Below are 19,704 nucleotides of genomic sequence, written 5' to 3' on the forward strand. Positions count from 1 at the left end.
GGCGATGTCTTACAGTGTACTATTATGAATTTGTGATATGTGGACATACGAAACCTAAAAAATTTAGGAGAGAATGAGTGATAGATGATACATCATGCATGGAGTGCAAATGTGATCTAAAACTAGGCAACATGAAAGTCATCCATAACAATATGGGGGTAGTGTTCAAAAAAGAGAGAACAATGGGCACCATCAGGCGTTAGTGATTCATCTACATTCTAAAATGACCATAGCGTAGTGGGAAAAACTCCTTAGGATCATAAGTAGAAGAGAGAGGGGATGGACACAAATGACATAACTATACATCAGTACATCACTGGTCATTCAGGAAAAAGTACAACGAATGGATGTAACAAAATACGAGAGCATTCATGCAAGGGGGCTTTTACAATTGAAGATGGAAGAACAAAGAAAAAAAGAAGATTATTTACTTATGCAGTTATGCTGGCATACCAATCACCTAGATTTATTCTAAAGATTTAAGAATAATTTATCATGTACAGTAAGTAAAACTCTCGAGCAAAAATATACAATACAATCCAAAAATTATAAAAATCCTATATATGTAAGGTATTCTATTTTCTCCTGAATTTATGTTAGAAAAATAAATATGATGATGAAAAAAATAGACAATAAGTTCCCATTTTTTGAAAATGTATAGTAATATCATTAGAAACCTTTTACATAAACATTTTATTTAAAAAGATTACATTCAAATAAACTAGCCGCCGTGCAAATTCCTAGTTTCTTAAAAAGAAAAGTTGATTTATTTACAATTCGATATTAAGAAAAAATAACTTATAATTTCGCAAAAGAAACATCATAATTTATAAATATTTATATTTCTTAATAAATCATACCTATTAGATTTTATACGCGCATTTTCTTATCTATCATCAATATTTAATACTATCGTTAATGCTGTTATCGCAAAGTCGTTTTGTCGTAATTTTCTAATAGCTATTAAGAACATCACATGCTTCTATCAACCTCGGCTCGAGATGTTCCAGCTTGGTCTCATTTGGTTTTGGTTTTTAAGTAGCTGTCACATCGAATGTTCGGATATCAATGTTCAGATATCAACTTAATATAAAAATAATTCTAGACAAATCTATTAAGTATAATTAATACCAATTAGTTGATGGATAATGTAGCAATTAATGACTAAATTATGGACTAATTAGATTTAATAGATTTGTTTTATGATTAATCATAATTTATGAAATCAGATTTGAAATAAATCTATGCTTAAGTTTAGTGCTTCTAATTAATATTTAAATATAGGAATGACTGAAACTAAAAAAAAAATCTGGCCCTTAGGTGGCAGGCTCGCTCGAGCTCGGCTCCTTGCCCTCCCCGCAGTCCCGCTCAGGTCTCAGCCGCCCCGCTCAGGGTCTCACGTTCTTCTCCTCCCTCGGTTTCTTAAACCTTTCCCTTCTCTCGGACTCTCTCCAAACTTGCTCTCCACCCTGGCAGCGACGACTGGGCGAGCGGCGCCGCCATTTGTCCTGTCTTCGCCCAGCGCTTTGCCGGCGACGAGCGCATCCTCCAGGTATGCCCCCCTTCTCTTTCCTTCTGCTGTGCGAGACGGAGCACCCAAACCCTAACAAAACTGTTTGTATTCGGATCTGAATCCAGTTACAATATATTACCTACTAACTTCGATTTCGTTTGCGAGAATTATCGGGTGTACATGTGTGCACCCATGTCCTACGCTGGGTCCGCCCCTGCTAACGTATTGCTTGAATCTAGCTGCTAATGGTTTTTTATCAGGATTTTAGATTCCTCAAGTAAAATGAACCTTACCATATGCTAGCAAGGATTAGATGGAAAACACTGAGATATTTCATTCTCTATGACTTCTCGTGCTTTAGTGACAAAACAGATAGGGCCATTTTCCTGATGTAGTTGAAAAGAAGATGTATATCACTTTGTTTGGTACTGGCTGCTGACTGCTTCTATCAGGATTTTTTGCTTAGTCAAAGATGCAGACTTTTATGTTACTTTTTGAATGAAATTACATTTGCACCAGCCAGTCTGAATTAGCTCTCTGATGGTATTACATTTGCCATTTCTTAAGATGCCTCTGTTATAGCGAAATGTATGCTGCAATATTTTGATGCCTCTTGTTATATCCTTTGCAGGAAGCCACATGGTGTCGATTGCTGTTGTTGGTTTGGCTCTGAATGTACGCTAGTTTAGGTAACTTAGGTTCTCATTTTCCTTGAGTCTTGATGAAATTCTAGGCTTAAGGAGCAAGATGAGTAGAAAAATACATAGTGAAAATGACTCCCAGAGAATCACTAGTGAAGGGACAGCTGCCCGCACAAGACCTCTGAGCATGCAGGACATTATGTTGAGGCGTGAAAAAAAGGCTGCATCAGAAGCTAAGAAAACCAAGGAAGAGCTGCAAGAAAATGATAAGGGTACATCTAATCACTTGGAACAGGGAAAAGGGTACAAAAGCAGAAAGGATTCCAAAGATATGCCTGTGGAAGGTTCAAAAATGAAGATTAGAGATGCATCGAGGGAGGAATCCAATAGAGAAAATCCAAGAGTACCAAGGGAAGACCCTAAAAAGGAGGACACGAGATATACACCAAAAGTGGTCTCCAAGAAGGAGAACCCTAAAGATAGGTCCAAAGGGGGTTCCAAGATGGACGACCTGAAAGATACACCAAAGTTCTCAGAGAATAAAGACCTGAGAGATGCACCAAGGAAGGGCTCCAAGAAAGAGAGACCCTCCATAAGAGATGACTATCATTCAGTTGGCAATGATAAAGGCATCGGTAATTCTCAGAAACTTACCAAAAGCATGAGTAGCCGAGCTGACGGAAGCAAAGATAGGAACCTTGGTGAGATCAGAGCAAGGAATGGTGATGCAATGAGTTCTGAATATCTGAAAGGACCTGGGAAAAGAGGGAGTGATGAAATAATTGTCAATGATAGAATCAAGGATAGGGGTGAGAAGCTTCGAAATGAAACAAAGAGAAAAGGTCGCAGCTTTGATAATGAGAAGAGTTCAGAGGTTGATCGACCAATGTTGAAGAAACAGGACTCTGTACGGTTCCAAGATTCCAAACATTTTGATAGAAATGATGGAAGGAATGAGTATGCAAAACCATACCATGTAGATCCAAGGTTGAAAAGGAGAAGGTCTAGAAGCAGGGATCATGACCGCGAAAGATATGGCAGGTCTATCTCACCACCACCAAGGGAACAAAGGCATAGTTACCGTGGACACGATTTTGAAAATTATCCTCCATACTCAATGGATAAATCAAGGAGGAAGTATGCTGAAGGTCACAAACAAAGATCATCTGGGAGTGGTGGATACAGTGGTGGGTCACACCAAAGATATGAAAGTCGTCTTGGTGGATACTCGCCAAGGAAAAGGAAAACAGCACCACAAGCTGTGCAGGCAACTGCCAAGACTCCTCCCTCGCTCATTCAATCCCCAGAAAAGAAATCAGCCACATGGGATCAGCCTCCTGTGAAAGCAAAACAATATAAATTCCCCACCACTTTACAGTCAACTGTTGGCCAGATGGCTCCATCTACTCCTTCAACTACAGTAGAGACAATATTGCCAGGGAATAGTTTGGCTGCAGATTCTGTCCAGCTTACACAAGCAACCCGCCCACTCAGGAGGTTGCACATTGAAAATTTGCCTGATTCAGCAACAGAGGATAAGTTAATTGACTGCTTAAATGACTTCTTGTTGTCTACTGGTGTGAAATATACCCAGAGGTCTAAACCGTGCCTCAGTTGTACGGTGAGCGAACTACCATATTACCTTTCTTTCCTATGGTGTCACATTTTCTTACTAACATATATTAATATCCCACTATGCTTCTATGCAGATAAACAAGGAAAAACGTCAGGCATTTGCTGAATTTCTTACACCAGAGGATGCTACAGCAGCTCTTTCTTTTGATGGAAGGTCTCTAAATGGATCTTCTTTGAGAATTCGACGCCCAAAAGAATATGTTGAAATGGTGGTAAGATTTCCATCCTTTCCCATCAGAATGCTGTTGCAATTATATGCTGTTTAGTTGTTTAAATTTTGCTCTTTGTTTTTTTCGCTGAAACCACCTCACATATTGTCGGTACCCCAGGACTGGGGTACCCCCTCTTGCTGTGACTAGGCAAGAGCCTTAGTAGTCATCCTTGACTACAACCAAACAGCCGGACCCCTGCAGTCCGAAGTCCTGTCCTCCCGACAAAGGTCCGGACCTGTTCCGCGGCCGGGGAAGGTCTGGGAACGCCACGTGTCCCAGGAAAAACAGGCGCTCAAGCGCAAGCAGCCAGGGCTCCGGACCTCCCAAGGAATCCAGACCCCCGCGGGGTCCCGGACCCCTCATAGGGTCCTGGATAGCAACCGGACCCCTCTCGAAGGGAAAGTTTGGACGCCCCGCCTCAGGGCGGTCCGGGGCCGACACGTGTATGAAGTCCTTGGTCTCCATATTGAGGTCCACCTACCTTCGCATTCATTGCAGTAGGTGGACATCCACTTTGATATAGTGGAAGCCGAGGCGTTTGACTGACCAGGGGGCACTATTGATCGCGTATTACCAAGGCAGTGGAGCCGATGGCGCCGCCCATGCCGCGTCTGCCAGTCTGCCGTAACAGTCGGATACGACGGCTCGGCTTCACCCATTATGACGCTACATAATAGCCTCAGCAGGCCACGCCGCAAGCTACGCTACTCCAACGGGCACCTAGCTGACGGAACAAGAGAAGACCCCTGTGACAGGAGAGCAGCAGTACGCATATCGAAGGAAAGATTCGCTACCACTGTAGCCGCATTCACGTTGGGCCCACCTGTCGGGGCATCGACGTCCTATGTATCCGCTCCCCCTTGATCTATAAAAGGAGGGAGCGCCGCTAGAAAACCTCAGGCTGGGCAAGAGCCAAGGCCAGCAGAGGATAGGTTCATTCACACAACCAAGACAATACATCTCCCAGTGGACGTAGGGTATTACGCTCCGGCGGCCCGAACCACTCTAAATCGAGTGTTCTTGAGTCCTTGTCTCAGCGAAGATCCAGCCCCATCGCCTAGTACTTCCCCGAGTACTCCCTCACTGGGAATAGGCGGGTGCGCTCCGCCACCCGGCTGTGGGTACCCCTAAAAATCCCCACAACATTTTGGCGCTGTCCGTGGGGAGGACAGGCGTTGGCTGGATCTTCAGGCCTCTAGGCTGTGTTCTCCCTCTGCAACGGCGAACTTGAAGATGAAGGAAGGCACACTCACTCCGCATGCTATGGCACCGGCACTCCGACGCCCTCGGTGCGGCGGCGCACGGCAGCGGCGCCTGCTGTGTGTCGCCACCGCGACACCTCAGAGCCGGCGTAGCAACGCACAGCGGAGGCGCCGCTGCGCGCCGCTGCTCCTACGTCGACTCAAGGTTTTCTCTCAAGCAACGGCCACGCCTCCTCAGCGGTGGCATGGTGTCGGCTCAAGGCTTTCTCTCAACATGGAGCCTGGAGCCGACGGCCATCCCGGAGGAAGTTGACCGTGTCGTCCCGCCGTCTCCAGCGCCGGAGATCCACCTCAGCGTTGCTCGGTGCTGCTGCAGACAGGACCCCGCCTCCTCGTGCGGGGGCCCCTGGCGCTAGCACCAAGGACAAGCCGGCGAACGACCGCACTTCTCCACGCGTCGCACCGGTCCATCTGCTGCGCAAGGGCTCTGGTTTCCATCGGCAACGGCGACGGCAGGGGGAGGGGGCCTCTTCCATTCAAAGCCAAAGAATTTGTCTCATGCCATGTAAGCATGTGACAGCTCTTAGGCAAGGAGGGGTCCCCCGAGCTCCCGAGGTGATGCTGGATGATGCGGTTCAGGCACGTTCAGGGCGCCTTCACCTCCGAAGAAGAACACGCTGTATAGCATGCAGCCGTAGGTTACTCCTAAGAAAGGAATGAGAGATTTTCTCCTTTGTAATAGCGTGGTGTCTACGTGTGTGTCCAGAGCGGTCAAGGTCCGACCTTGTAAACCCGACCTCTGGCCCTATCACACAAACAGGCAAAAGCGGTCCGGAGCGGTGGAGGTCCGTCCTCGTAATCCCGACCTCCGATGTATACCGTGACAACCACAATAATAAAGGAGATTTTCCTCCTCAGTTTTGCCTAGGCTCCACCCTGATTACATTTATTCGCCTTGGTTTAACTATTCTTTTCTCTTGACCGGAGTTTCCCTTATTGCTAACAATCCAAGTTAAGTTGCTGGCTTGTGGTCAGGTAAAGACACCCCTTCTAGCTGGAAGGCGGTCCGGACCCCTAAGGACCTGCTCTGGAGAAGTGGTATTTGTATCCTGGGGTAGAGAAGCTCCGCGTGGCTTAGCCTGGTAATGTACCCTAAGTTTACGTACTTCACTACCCTGTTACAAGTACTCTAGTATCCAGGACTGCTGACTTTAGAGGTCCCGGGCTCTCTTCTAGTATAAGGCTTGGTTTCTTTGCACCTTACTATGAGGTCCGGTAACATGCTTCATCGGATTGTCAGCCACGGTCGCTCCAAGTCCACTCCGGTGGCCCGCTCCGGCGGAGACCGCTCGCCACGGTCGCTCCAAGTCCACTCCGGTGGCCCGCTCCGGCGGAGACCGCTCGCCACGGTCGCTCCAAGTCCACTCCGGTGGCCCGCTCCGGCGGAGACCGCTCGCCACGGTCGCTCCAAGTCCACTCCGGTGGCCCGCTCCGGCGGAGACCGCTCGCCACGGTCGCTCCAAGTCCACTCCGGTGGCCCGCTCCGGCGGAGACCGCTCGCCACGGTCGCTCCAAGTCCACTCCGGTGGCCCGCTCCGGCGGAGACCGCTCGCCACGGTCGTTCCAAGTCCACTCCGGTGGCCCGCTCCGGCGGAGACCGCTCGCCACGGTCGCTCCAAGTCCACTCCGGTGGCCCGCTCCGGCGGAGACCGCTCGCCACGGTCGTTCCAAGTCCACTCCGGTGGCCCGCTCCGGCGGAGACCGCTCGCCCCGGTCGCTCCAAGTCCACTCCGGTGGCCCGCTCCGGCGGAGACGGTCGACAAAAGCCGGGTCCGGGAAGTAGTGCTACCCCCTGAGCGATCCGAAGTCCGTGTAGCCGCTTAGCTTGGTTCTGTACCCTAAGCCTACACCTTCGTCGCCCCGTGGAGAGCACTCTAGTACCTAAACCAGGCAACAATCATACCGGCCTCAGGGGTCCGGGATGCCCACTCTCTCCAAGAGCACACCAACGCAATCAAGTTGCGTCGGAACACATCACGGTGGTGGCCCCACCCGCGGGTTCATACCTCTCCCGAGGTGGGCCCGGGGGCCACTGTCGGTACCCCAGGACTGGGGTACCCCCTCTTGCTGTGACTAGGCAAGAGCCTTAGTAGTCATCCTTGACTACAACCAAACAGCCGGACCCCTGCAGTCCGAAGTCCTGTCCTCCCGACAAAGGTCCGGACCTGTTCCGCGGCCGGGGAAGGTCTGGGAACGCCACGTGTCCCAGGAAAAACAGGCGCTCAAGCGCAAGCAGCCAGGGCTCCGGACCTCCCAAGGAATCCAGACCCCCGCGGGGTCCCGGACCCCTCATAGGGTCCTGGATAGCAACCGGACCCCTCTCGAAGGGAAAGTTTGGACGCCCCGCCTCAGGGCGGTCCGGGGCCGACACGTGTATGAAGTCCTTGGTCTCCATATTGAGGTCCACCTACCTTCGCATTCATTGCAGTAGGTGGACATCCACTTTGATATAGTGGAAGCCGAGGCGTTTGACTGACCAGGGGGCACTATTGATCGCGTATTACCAAGGCAGTGGAGCCGATGGCGCCGCCCATGCCGCGTCTGCCAGTCTGCCGTAACAGTCGGATACGACGGCTCGGCTTCACCCATTATGACGCTACATAATAGCCTCAGCAGGCCACGCCGCAAGCTACGCTACTCCAACGGGCACCTAGCTGACGGAACAAGAGAAGACCCCTGTGACAGGAGAGCAGCAGTACGCATATCGAAGGAAAGATTCGCTACCACTGTAGCCGCATTCACGTTGGGCCCACCTGTCGGGGCATCGACGTCCTATGTATCCGCTCCCCCTTGATCTATAAAAGGAGGGAGCGCCGCTAGAAAACCTCAGGCTGGGCAAGAGCCAAGGCCAGCAGAGGATAGGTTCATTCACACAACCAAGACAATACATCTCCCAGTGGACGTAGGGTATTACGCTCCGGCGGCCCGAACCACTCTAAATCGAGTGTTCTTGAGTCCTTGTCTCAGCGAAGATCCAGCCCCATCGCCTAGTACTTCCCCGAGTACTCCCTCACTGGGAATAGGCGGGTGCGCTCCGCCACCCGGCTGTGGGTACCCCTAAAAATCCCCACAACACATATTTTTCTAAGTTCTCAACTTTATGGCAACTTGTTGAGAGTTGAGACATGATAACTGCGGAGATTGGGCCTATATTAACATTTTTTTCTTTGTTTTGCTTGAAAGACTACTCTCTATTGGGTTGAATAAACATCTTAGTGCATGCTGCATACCCCACTATACGAATGCTGAAATGCTCTAATTGTGCTACCACTGTAAGTGGCCGTGTACTATATAACATTTTTAGGACACCAAAGAACACTTGTTGTTCATCTCTGAAAAACTTTTATTTAGTTAATATTTTGGTACAGAATCATCAGCTAAATTGCATTGTGTAATGGATGGCCTAGTCAATTTGAAATTGATGTTTTGATTTGGGTCTGAATTAAGTCCCCCTGCTGATCAGGCGTCACTTGACTTTGTTGGTATCAATTTTCTGACTCCTCTTCCTCTTTTCTGTGTGGACGTCAACTGCTTGACTTAGGTTATCATGAAGTTGCTAAATATCTCAAATTAGTGTTTTACTTTCTGGACATCTTGTTGACTTGCACATATAGTGCTTCAATATTTGAATTTCTTAGATTTCATTGCGTGAAGCTAAATGTCCCAATGGTTGTAATATATACCTATGAGCCTCTGGTTTATACTTGGTTGAGAACCTTTCGAACATTTGCTGCATATGCGTAACTTGTTTTTCTGCAAAAGAAATCTTCCACTTTTGAAATGAATATTTGTTCAGCAATAGAAATTTGCATGCTATTAGTTTACCTTCCCCTATTTCCACGGTCTTTCCATTTAACTTCATGCTTGGTTAACAATATTTAGCAGCTGCGAACTTGTAAAAAATGGCAAGATTTCTACGCTGGTTTCTTTTAACACTTGACATGTTTTGCATCCTAATGACTTGGTAATGAAAATCAAATAGTGATCATGTGTGTAGTTTCGATATTTGGATAGAATGCTATGCTCAACTATGCCATGTTTTAGTTTTGGCCTACCAGTTGCATATGAGAATCGAGGAAAAAAATGATTGGTTGTCAATTGGTACCTTCATTTCTGTTTTGCATGGTGAACCTTGCTGTATGTACACGAATTGTATCTGTATGAATGAAAAATAGTTTTGGGGTAGCTATATTCAGATTTATTCGTGGTGAAGAATGTATTCTAGAGTTGCTGTTTTGGATATATTTCTATTTCGACAAATTCCTGTCTGATGGTCATATTGAAATCTCTCAAATAGGGTATTTTAATTGGGTGTGTCATAATTCACGTTCAACAGCATCATGAAGCAAAGGAATTGTAAAGCAGACTTCCTGATGTAGGCCATTATTATGTGACTGCTGCTACTTCCAGATTTCATTGGCTGATTACAGTGCTGGCAGACAGGCAGAGTCAGTTCATGGGAACATTAGGAAGACATCTTGTACAGCATGGTTCAAGTAAATGTATTGTTAGCAAAGATCGAGTATGATGATTGCTAAGCTTAATTATCCATCTATCTACAGCTGAGTACCACTGGTGGCAAGAGATGTCATTTAAACTTTGACAACTTCAAAGTTACTCTTCATTTAGTTTAACAAACTTTTGACATACTATTTTTCTTGTTTGTGTTGCATTTCTAATATTTTCTCAGTTTATTTCATTGAGATTGCCTTACATCATAGTTCCTGTATTTCTATTTCTTGCCTTAAACCTGGCCTTTTTACTTCTAAAGGGGCAAAATAAGTTCCTTTACATTATAGGTAGATATGGTTAGCTGTTCCACCTGTAGCCGGAAACAGAACATCACAAACAAATACCACTGAGATGGAAGTAGATAGGCGATTCTCCCACTTCTGTTCTTAAGGGAATAGTCTGGTGCATATTAGGTTGTGTGGTCAGAGGCCTTTTTTGCAGTGTGGTCCAGGTAATGAGCAAATGTGCTGTATACCAACATGGCAACATGACTATCTGAACAATAGGATTGAGCAGATATGTGGGTCAGGTCCCTGTTAGTATTATGGTGCGAGTCAAGAATCAGGCTTTTCCTTGGCACCTAACAATAGTCTACAGTGATTGTTTTCAATCAGCATAAGCTGTCCATATTATCTTGGGGTATCAGTGTTATTTACTTATATTGGCTGCTTGACTGCAGAAGTAACAGGGTTCTGTATCATATTTTGAGTGTTATGTCATTTTTTTAGATTTGTATATTTTAATTATGAGACATTCAAATTTTTAGATATTGCATTTTAAATGTTAAGGGATACCTTTTTGTTCCCTGCAGAATGTAGCTCCTAAGAAGCCTGCTGAAAAGATTGGGTTAGTATCTGACGTTGTTGCTGATTCACCACACAAGGTAACATACACAATTGGTTTCTGCTTGTTCGAATTTTTCAAAGAGAGCTGTCTGAGAAACTTTTGACATTCTCTAGTTTTTCCCCTTATCTTATTTTCTCAAATTATCCGATTTAGTGAAGCATAATCTTGTGAGGATGATACACAACTTGGCAGGTGTATCTCTAATATTAACACACAGAATAGTGAAGCACAAGAAGATTTGGATACTGATTTTTTTAATCGTCATAATGTTTATGTTTTCTTTGTCACCTTTGAATTTTACAGATTTTCATAGCAGGGATTGCTGGAGTGATCTCATCTGAGATGGTAATATGAGAAGCTACAAGTATCTATGCTTTATATATATTGAGTATTGACTTTTCTTGTTCTTGCTTTGTGAGGATAGAAGGAAATGTTACTACAGGACACTGCTTCATGAAATTAGCTGTAGGACACTAAAATGTATATTCTTTTCTGTAACATGCTAGTTTCTTTGCTGCAGGACACTGCCTAGTGTCCTGGAGCCAATAATTTTTTTCTAGTGTCCCACAGAACCAAGGACGAAGAATGTCCTGTAGCAAAATTTCCAAATAGATTATGTCCTGACAATTAGCTGTATTTCCCTCTTTTTCAGCTCATGGAGATTGCTAGTGCATTTGGCCCATTGGCTGCGTACCGCTTTCTTTTCAATGATGAACTTGGTGGGCCCTGTGCATTCCTTGAGGTATGAACTCTAGTGTGCATAAGCTAGAGCATTTGATCATCAGTCACTTCTGATCAATTCTATATGGACAGTATGCCGATCGTTCCATTACATCCAAGGCATGTGCTGGCCTGAATGGGATGAAGCTTGGTGGATGTGTACTGACTGCTGTCCATGTGTTTCCTAATCCTCCTGCGGAGGTACAAATATTTCGACCTATTCATTTACCATCCTTTATTTACTCCAATATTTGAAATAATATATGGTGTTTTAGTTGAATTATCAGGTTGCCAACGAGACTTCTCTGTTTTATGGTATCCCTGACAACGCCAAATCACTTCTTGAAGAACCCACTAAGGTCCTGCAGCTAAAAAATGTGGTATGTTTTAGTCTTATATCTTCGCTTAAGTTCATAGTTATACAACAAACAGTTTTGGCTTTCATATTTTTCCTAGTACTGTTGTTTTTTTTTCTCAAATGGTCAGTACTGTTGTTTGTTTGTAGATCCACACACTCAAATAAATAAACAAATAGATTCAGTCCTCGCGTTACTGTACGATCCTGTCATTGATAGAAGGATGCACTAATGCATCAATCCTGAGGATGCACTAATGCATCAATCCTGAATTCTGACACTAATGCATGTCATTGAACAAAAATATCAACCCATCAATTGATTTTCACACTTTCTGTGTAACATATGTAGTTTGACCGAGAAGAGTATATGCAACTTCTGAAATCTGAGCTGGAAGAGACATTGGAAGATGTACGTATTGAATGTGCAAGGTGCGTACGATTCTTTTAAATTCCTTTCATGCCATTGACTATGGTGGATATCAGCTTACACTGTGGACAAGATTAACAGGTTTGGAGCAGTCAAGTCAGTAAATGTAGTTGACTATGCTGCTGATAGTGACAACGCTACGGAAGATAACATAGTTGAGCTGGAAGACAGGCCAGTCAAGATTGAGGGCACTGGGTTTGGTGGTACTGAAAACATTGCAAAGTCTGGATCAGAATGTTCTGTGCCGAATCAGAGCATAGATATTCTCAATCATTCTGATGCCACAGAAACTAAGGATGTAGTTCTTATTCCAGAGAGTCAGGATCAGAAGGATAAACACATCCCGTTTAATACAGCCCTTTGTGAGAATGAAGCACCTGTAGCAGATGGGCACACAGACATAGATGACACTCAGAATAAAGCAGTTCTCCCCACATCGCAACATTCTGAAACTGATGAAGCAGCTGCGGATGAGAGTAAACATACAGAAGCAGTGGAGGCCACCAGAACCGCAATGGATGATGATGGAGTAGAAAGGAAACATGACCCAAGGACATCAGAAATCTGTAGACCTGCTGAGCCTAGAGAGGAAGTGGAGGAGCCTGCAAGGGACTGGGAACAACAATGTGCTGTTGATGTGACTGAAGATCATGAAGAAAAAGTACCTGCTGTTGAGACCAGTGACACTGTTTTCGTGTTTGAACCTGGTTCTGTGCTTGTGGAGTTCATGCGTAAGGAGGCTGCATGCATGGCTGCACATTCATTACATGGACGTCGTTTTGGCAGCAGAACTGTTTATACTGGATATGCTCCATATGATCTCTACTTGAAAAAGTACCCTAGGTGATTCTCGGTTTGAGACAGCTGCTACTCTGATTAGCAATTAGTTAAGCTTTGCATGTGCCAACAGTTGTAGCAACTCGTAGTTTTGAGCCTTTAGATGGATCATTACTTCAGTCAAGATGGTGGTACTGTTAGTAAGAATGAAATATTGGGAGATTATTATTCCACAGCAGAATGAAATATTGGGTGAACAATAGGATACTTGGTACCTACACAAGTGGTCACTAACCATACTTCTTAAATTGTTGCTTATACTTATCCTTTAGATTAGATTGACGTTTATATATTTTTTGCAACAAGGAGATAGAGCCTGAACGTTCTACTTGTTAACCTTATTGATGTAGATGCTTTTTTAGCTCTCAACTTCGTCGTTTTAGAGAGAATACTTTGCGATCTATATATGCTTTCCAACTAACCGCAGTTGTCATGAATTTGATCGTGCGGACGCCAGCAAGCACAACCAAATTCACAATATTTCAGTAAATGAACAGTATAAAGTTTAAATATACATTGATACCTTCCATAAATTGCTAAGGTACTAGGGTTCTAAGATCTCCTTTCTGGATCACAGTCATCTTCTGAAGTAAAAAATGTCTCAAGAATGATAGCAAATACGATAATTGGGAATAGAAGCCAAATATTTTCCTCGAAATGCACTTACACTACAATGATAAGGAACATTGTTTTGCGCTCTTTCAAGATCTCAAGTAACAGGGCTTCGTAAAATCAGTAAAGTAACTTTTTTTGTGTGTGCTTGACAGCTTGCAAAGAGCGCAAGTTAATAATGTCTATGAAGTGTTATCTATAGCATGTTATCAGGCATTGTTATATAATAATAAAACAAGGGATTATGGTACATTACATGTATTTCTATCCTAAGCAGTTACACCACTTTCCGACTCATGCTGTAATGGGAGATGAGGAAATGGTGAAAAGATGCAGCATACAAAAAAGTTGAAACCTTTGTGGCAAAGTTGCCTATACCATTGCCTTTTCTGTAAAACGTCTGATTGGTTCATGGTTGTTTAATGTGTCCCTCAGAAGTGTTGATGTCATCTGAAAGGTTCTACGGGGGCAGTTTCTTCAAGAACAGCAGCTGCTTTAAAACATTCAGCAGCTTCAATGGCTGCACTGTCACCTTCATCTTCATAGAGTAAGCCAAGGTTGAACCAAGCAACATGGTTTGTTCTGTCTACTCGCAATGCATCAGTTAGGAAGCATCTCATTGCAGGCAAGGGTTTCTCGCAAAGCTGTCGAAGAACAGTAGCTGTTGATATCAGGCTTGGTACATGTTTAGGTTCAAGGTCTAACGCTGTTGAATATGCTTGCAGAGCCTCCTTTGCCAAACCTTTGGCTTCAAGTAGCTTTCCTGCATGGAGAACTTCATAACCGCTAAGAACAGCGAGACTTGCTAATGATACAGAAAATGATGCTAACATCCAAAGCAATTGGATAAAATATAATTAAATGGATAAATCACCTGTAGCATGACAAGCGAAGGGGGAATATGGAATGATAGATTTTATATTGGATATGCAAAGTTCTGCATCCTTCCACTGCGACATTCTTAGGTACAAAAGGGCAAGATTATACCATGTCTTTATTTCCAGACTTTTATCGGTCTTAGTACCCTACAATGCAAAAAATTGTTGAGCAAGACTATAAGAAGATTTTCCTTTTCCAAATCGAAGTTCCACGACTACATGTAGCTAACATAATTACATTCTCCCTTTACTTTCAGGAAATATACTCATAGCATGACTACTGATATTCAATATGTAAACTGAATAACAAAAGATGTTTTATTTCACTAGCACATTTGGCAGATAATTTTAGATGATACTCCAGTCGGTTTGGTATATGCAATAGAAGATAGAAAAATATTAAACGCATAAAAGTATTTAGTTTTTTTAATCCTTCTAAGATCGATTTAAATAAAAGATAGCCACCTGCAACACAGAAATGCCAGCACCAAAGCTCTTCATCCTAAGTTGGACCAGAGCAAGAATCTGCGTATACGTTTCAATTGCTTTCCTAAGTTGGCCCTGGGCAATTTGAATTTTGGCTTTAGTTTGCAATAGATCTCCTTGAGACCACTTGCCAGCCTGATCTAACGCAGCATTCACGATGCACTCAGCATCTTCAAATCGTTTTTGGGCACTCATTATTCGGGCTATAAGCAACCAAGTCTTCAATTCCGACCCAGCCTCTAATTTAAACAGCTTCTTTGCATAACGAGCTGCTGTATCTAATTTCCTCTGCACAGCATTTTCAAGGCTGATACTGTATATTGTCCCGAAATCTCTGTTATGCGCCTTCTTTCCAGCATTACCAAGCACCTCCAATGCTTCATGCTGCTGAGAGGATCTCTCTATGTCAGTTGTAGCATATCTAGCTTGATTGGAAAGGGATATGCCAAGCAAAAGGCCTGCCACAACATCCATTTGATCACAACCCCCATGCTGAATGGCAAGGGCTCTACGAGCATATAAAACACCTTCTCCAACACGCGCACTGCTCTCACAACAAATTTTTGAAGCCAGGATAAGTTCTTTGAAACTATTTGAATCTTCTCCAGACTTCAATACCCTTCTAAGCAGATCCAGTGCAGTTAAATCATCATCTGATGCTAGGTAGCACAATGCTACATTGTACAACCACTCTATGTTGTCCAGAATACCAGGCAGTAGTGCCTCAAACTGACGAGCTAGAGGTTTCAACTGCCCAGACACAGATAGTGCAAAAGCAAGGTGATGCATCACAGTTGGATCCCTCTCAATCCTCCTAAGATTGAACTTCATCAATAGAATCAATAAAAGAAGAATAGCTTCTTCCAGATTGTTCTGTGGTACAAATAAACCATCCAATTGACATCGACGTTTGAGAGGGTAAGCTTCACAACCACTGTATAACAGAAAAATAGCAAAATCCTTTTGTATTTTAGCAATGGTCTTTGCATCAAGGTTCCAGTTAGTAACAAGAGCCCTCCTATATGAAGAGACAGTTTCAAGAGGAAAACCTCCTAATTTCCAAAGCTCAGGAAGTAACTCAACTGCTCTACATATTGTTTCATTCAGGTTGCAATCATTTCCAAAGTTGGATGGCAAACCTTCAGGTACTGCAGATTCCACAATGTCCAATATTGTACTGCACTCGCGTGCAGCTTCTGCAAAACCAAAATATAGTTGGAGCTACGTCTAAAAGAGTCTTGAGAAGAAAAGCAAAGCAAAGCAAAGAAAAAAAAAACAGAGAAGCTGGGTCTCTACCTTCAAACCTTCCAAGATCATTAAGTACTAGAGCCTTAAGATAAATAGTCTCCATCAGTACAGTAACAGCATGGAATGACAGTGCTGGGGAGCTGGAATATGGGCGAGGCTTTTGCTGGTCCACTTTTGTGGCGATAGATATTTTCATCTCAGGAATTAGTGTAGATACTTTTATCCCATCAAATACTCGAAGCGCTTCTTCAATATGCCCTCTTTGGTATTCTACTCTTCCAAGCAATGCCCTTGCTTCCTGAAAAATTTTAACCATTACACACAGTGAGCGCAGTATGTTGTCACAAGACTATTTATGCCAAAGAACGAAGGAACAACCTCATAATTAATAGAGCCAACTCGCTGGAGGGACAACTCAGCTTCCTCCATAACAGTATTGTTGGCATGCTGCTCAATCACAAAATTTGGAGATGAGTACCGCCTGTTCATGCCATCCTTGATGTCTATGTTCTCAGATAATTGGACTGCACGATCCATCCTGTTCATCTGATTCCCAGAGCACAGGCATTGCATTGACATGCAGCGGGTAAATCTGCTATATCTCCCCATATCTTTCGTACCCTTCATCAAGCGACGTCATGTTCAGTCGGTTCTCTGCTGCAATTACCAAATGTTCAAATATGAGATACCTCGATATCTTAGCCACGACATTGTGCTTGGAGCTATTAGAACAACACAATTATCCTACAGGAACCACGGGTATGTACTCGATGGATGATGCAATCAACTAATCATATCGATTATGCTTCAGAGTTCGGAGGATTAACCATTCCAGTTAACTAGCCCAGCAACATGTTGGGAAAGGAAGTGGCAATAAGGATTTGGGGACCTTCACGATTGCATGAAGTCCTATACAGCACTAGCAAAAAGATGAAAATCTTGATTGAACAAATGATGAAATTTCACTGCCACTAAGGTTGAAGAAATTTGAGTGGTACTTTGTCCAACACGTGTGGATCATAGAGAAAAGAATATGAAAAAAAGAAATCCTATACTAACTAATTGCCGAGCTCATAGTCTTCCCAAAACAAGGAAAAGAAACCCAAAAAAGCAAATATGAATTTTACTGGCCCAAATCCCAAACCGAAAGGAAAGAACAAAACCGAAACCAAAGCCGATACTGCTCATACAGATGAAGGCTGAAACGAACTCGCTCACCTTCGCCGCACAAGGAAAACCTCGACTTCCGCCGCACAAATGGATTCGCCAAGTCAAAATCGAATCCTGTCCTCTCCTCGATCCCCCCGATCACCAGTCCGGACCTAATTGGAATCGAACTGGTCGAATCGGGAGGGCGATCGGGATCGTGAGGTTCTCCGAGCAAGCGATGGAGGGGGAGGGGGGGGGGGGGGGGGGGCGGAGGGGTTGAGGTGGGTGGGAGTCGAAAGGGGACAGGCGGCGGCGATCCTTCTTCGATCACTTCGAATTCCGGAGCCAAATCCGAGAAACGCGACGTACCCAGAGCCACCCGCCAGAAATTGTTTATTGGTTCGGAATTTCAAGTTGGTTGAAGAACCAAGAGGGTGTGGCGTGATCGTAATTCGAAGATCTTCGAGGGGAGCAGCGAGAAGAACTATATGCTACAAGATTCTTTTTTCTTTTCAGGTCAAAAAACAATATCCCTCGTGCGTGCCTGGCTAGTGGTTTGCAGTTGCCTCGGAAAGGTGCGGGTGGTTCCGTTCACCTTTGAAAAATCGGAGGGCTAATTCGAAACATCCAACGCGCTGCACTACTTTTTCGTCATGGACCTTTCTGCATCTCCATGCAGTTCGTACGTGGGTCCCTCCTCGATCACGCGTGGATTTTTTTAGATTTAATTAGCAGAGGAAATATAGATAATGTAATCGGAAAGCAGCCTGAATTAGCGGGACACACAAGCTGTTCCCGTACGAGCCCACGTTTAATACTTCAAATGTTGAAAATTGGTTTTTTTATTTTTTGAAGCAAAACCAATCTTAACATTTAAAGTATTAAACGTAGACTAATTATAAAATTAATTACAGATTTCGTTTGTAAACTACGAGGCGAATCTAATAAGTCTAATTAATTCATCATTAGAACATATTTATTGTAGCATTACTGTGGCAATTTAGTATCTAATCACATCCTAATTAGGCTTATAAGATTCGTCTCGCGATTTACAGTCCATTTGTGTAATGCGATTTATTTTTCGACTATATTTAGTACACCATGCAAACGATTTATAAAAAATTTGTATTTTAACTTTATAGATCTAAACAAAGCGTGAATATAACGCACTCCACAGCCGACTGATCTCGTTGGAGACCGGGCCAATTCCCCCCGTTCCCGCGGCCCCTCAACGGACCACGTGGCTGGCGCCTAACTTTGACCACGCACGCGCCCACGCGTTTGGGCCTCAAACCATATCGCAGTCGTGCCGCGAGCTCGAACTTTATGGGCCGAATCTGTGGGCCTACAGGGCCCAGTAAAGTCCGCTTCTTTCTTTCTTCACTAAAGAGAAGCAGCACAAATAAATTTCCAAAAAAAAAAACAGAGAGTGAAGCATTAGAAATGGCGGCGTTGAGAAAGGAGAATACTCCACAGTCCACCTCCCTGAATCGTATCGCAGCAAATGCACTCGAGGAGGGTTCAGGCGATTCCCGTTTCATCAGGACAAAACCTGCAGGATGAACACAGGTAAATACTGCCAATTTCTTTTCACCGTAGCCCCCGTAGGCAGCTGCACATGCACTGCACTGAACTGCAAGCGTGAATGCACCGGGAGTTGATGATTGGATGTTGATGCTTGGGGGTACTACACAGATCTCTTTTTTTTTGTTACCGCACCACGCTGTCCTTTTTAGTTTTTTTTTCCTAGAGACGAGGACGACCAGTGAGCAGGAGCAGCTGTCTAGGGCACCGCCACGCGATGTGATAGCTGATGGGTATGCCTACGGACTACATGGTTCTTACGGCATCTCCAGCGAACGAGCCGTAGCTCGGTTGGCAACTCGCCAGCTGCGCGAGGCTGCCGGCCCACGTTGGATTCCCATAGGGAGCAACGCGGGTGTCGCACCGGGAGCAGTGTTCCCACGGATACTGTAGTGTGAGTGTGTGGTGTGTGTATGTGGTGGTGTGAGTGTTGCAGTATGGTGTGTTTCGAGACTACTTGGGCAGCCTCGTCTGCGTTGAGTCCGATCACCGTGGGCGTCCAAAATCTTACATGACTCCCCAGTGTTTTTGGGTACTTTAAAAAAAATACAGCATCTCCACGTGATCCATCTCTCAGTAGATCCACGCGTTCAATTCATGGTTAGCTTGTCGCCGCACCACGGCACCAGCACAGGGTGAGGAGACGATACGAGCAGACGACTCCATGCAGCAGGTGCAGTGTCCCCCGGCCTTGTCGCTTTCAGTATTGCATAAGATCAACCTCAGTAATAAGCAGGAGTTGATGGTCTCTAAGCAGCAGTTATTGCCGATCCTTCAGTGCATT

At 44.6% G+C, this 19,704-nt stretch overlaps 2 protein-coding genes across 6 annotated transcripts; one reads left to right on the forward strand and one right to left on the reverse strand.

The window, feature by feature from the left end:
- The first annotated feature begins 1,331 nt into the window (after positions 1-1,331).
- LOC120690766 (splicing factor U2af large subunit B-like) lies at positions 1,332-13,299 on the forward strand. Of its 2 annotated transcripts, none has more exons than XM_039973567.1 (10): positions 1,332-1,552; positions 2,145-3,775; positions 3,864-4,001; positions 10,587-10,658; positions 10,925-10,966; positions 11,274-11,363; positions 11,435-11,542; positions 11,629-11,721; positions 12,049-12,128; positions 12,208-13,299. In XM_039973567.1, the coding sequence occupies exons 2-10, from the start codon at positions 2,261-2,263 to the stop codon at positions 12,971-12,973; spliced, it is 2,904 nt and encodes a 967-aa protein (XP_039829501.1). In that variant the 5' UTR covers positions 1,332-1,552; positions 2,145-2,260; the 3' UTR covers positions 12,974-13,299. The 2 variants fall into 2 exon arrangements, with proteins under 2 accessions (XP_039829501.1, XP_039829500.1); XM_039973566.1 differs by having other exon boundaries at positions 1,349-1,552; positions 11,617-11,721.
- Positions 13,300-13,695: 396 nt separating this feature from the next.
- Positions 13,696-17,858, reverse strand: LOC120690767 (protein NPGR2-like). Of its 4 annotated transcripts, none has more exons than XM_039973569.1 (6): positions 17,406-17,858; positions 16,566-16,841; positions 16,236-16,485; positions 14,919-16,135; positions 14,450-14,600; positions 13,696-14,350 (listed from the first exon to the last, which is right to left on the reverse strand). In XM_039973569.1, exons 2-6 carry the CDS (start codon positions 16,812-16,814, stop codon positions 14,022-14,024), a joined length of 2,196 nt encoding a protein of 731 aa, XP_039829503.1. In that variant the 5' UTR covers positions 16,815-16,841; positions 17,406-17,858; the 3' UTR covers positions 13,696-14,021. The 4 variants fall into 4 exon arrangements, with proteins under 4 accessions (XP_039829503.1, XP_039829502.1, XP_039829504.1 ...); XM_039973568.1 differs by having other exon boundaries at positions 16,566-16,844; XM_039973570.1 differs by having other exon boundaries at positions 13,696-14,338; positions 16,566-16,844; positions 17,406-17,854.
- Between the last annotated feature and the right edge of the window lie 1,846 nt (positions 17,859-19,704).

The sequence above is a fragment of the Panicum virgatum genome, chromosome 9N (assembly GCF_016808335.1).
Source record: "Panicum virgatum strain AP13 chromosome 9N, P.virgatum_v5, whole genome shotgun sequence".
Taxonomy (NCBI): Eukaryota; Viridiplantae; Streptophyta; class Magnoliopsida; order Poales; family Poaceae; genus Panicum; species Panicum virgatum.

What these genes read in the sequence shown, in the direction of transcription:
- LOC120690766 (XM_039973566.1), top strand. Translation starts at nt 2,261, where the DNA reads ATGAGTAGAAAAATACATAGTGAAAATGACTCCCAGAGAATCACTAGT. An exon ending in TTGCTGATTCACCACACAAG is followed by an intron (nt 10,659 to 10,924) that starts GTAACATACACA and finishes TGAATTTTACAG; the next exon opens with ATTTTCATAGCAGGGATTGC. An exon ending in TTCCTAATCCTCCTGCGGAG is followed by an intron (nt 11,543 to 11,616) that starts GTACAAATATTT and finishes ATGGTGTTTTAG; the next exon opens with TTGAATTATCAGGTTGCCAA.
- LOC120690767 (XM_039973569.1), bottom strand. Translation starts at nt 16,814, where the DNA reads ATGAAGGGTACGAAAGATATGGGGAGATATAGCAGATTTACCCGCTGC. An exon ending in TGATCTTGGAAGGTTTGAAG is followed by an intron (nt 16,136 to 16,235) that starts GTAGAGACCCAG and finishes TTGGTTTTGCAG; the next exon opens with AAGCTGCACGCGAGTGCAGT. An exon ending in CTTCGCTTGTCATGCTACAG is followed by an intron (nt 14,351 to 14,449) that starts GTGATTTATCCA and finishes GCGGTTATGAAG; the next exon opens with TTCTCCATGCAGGAAAGCTA.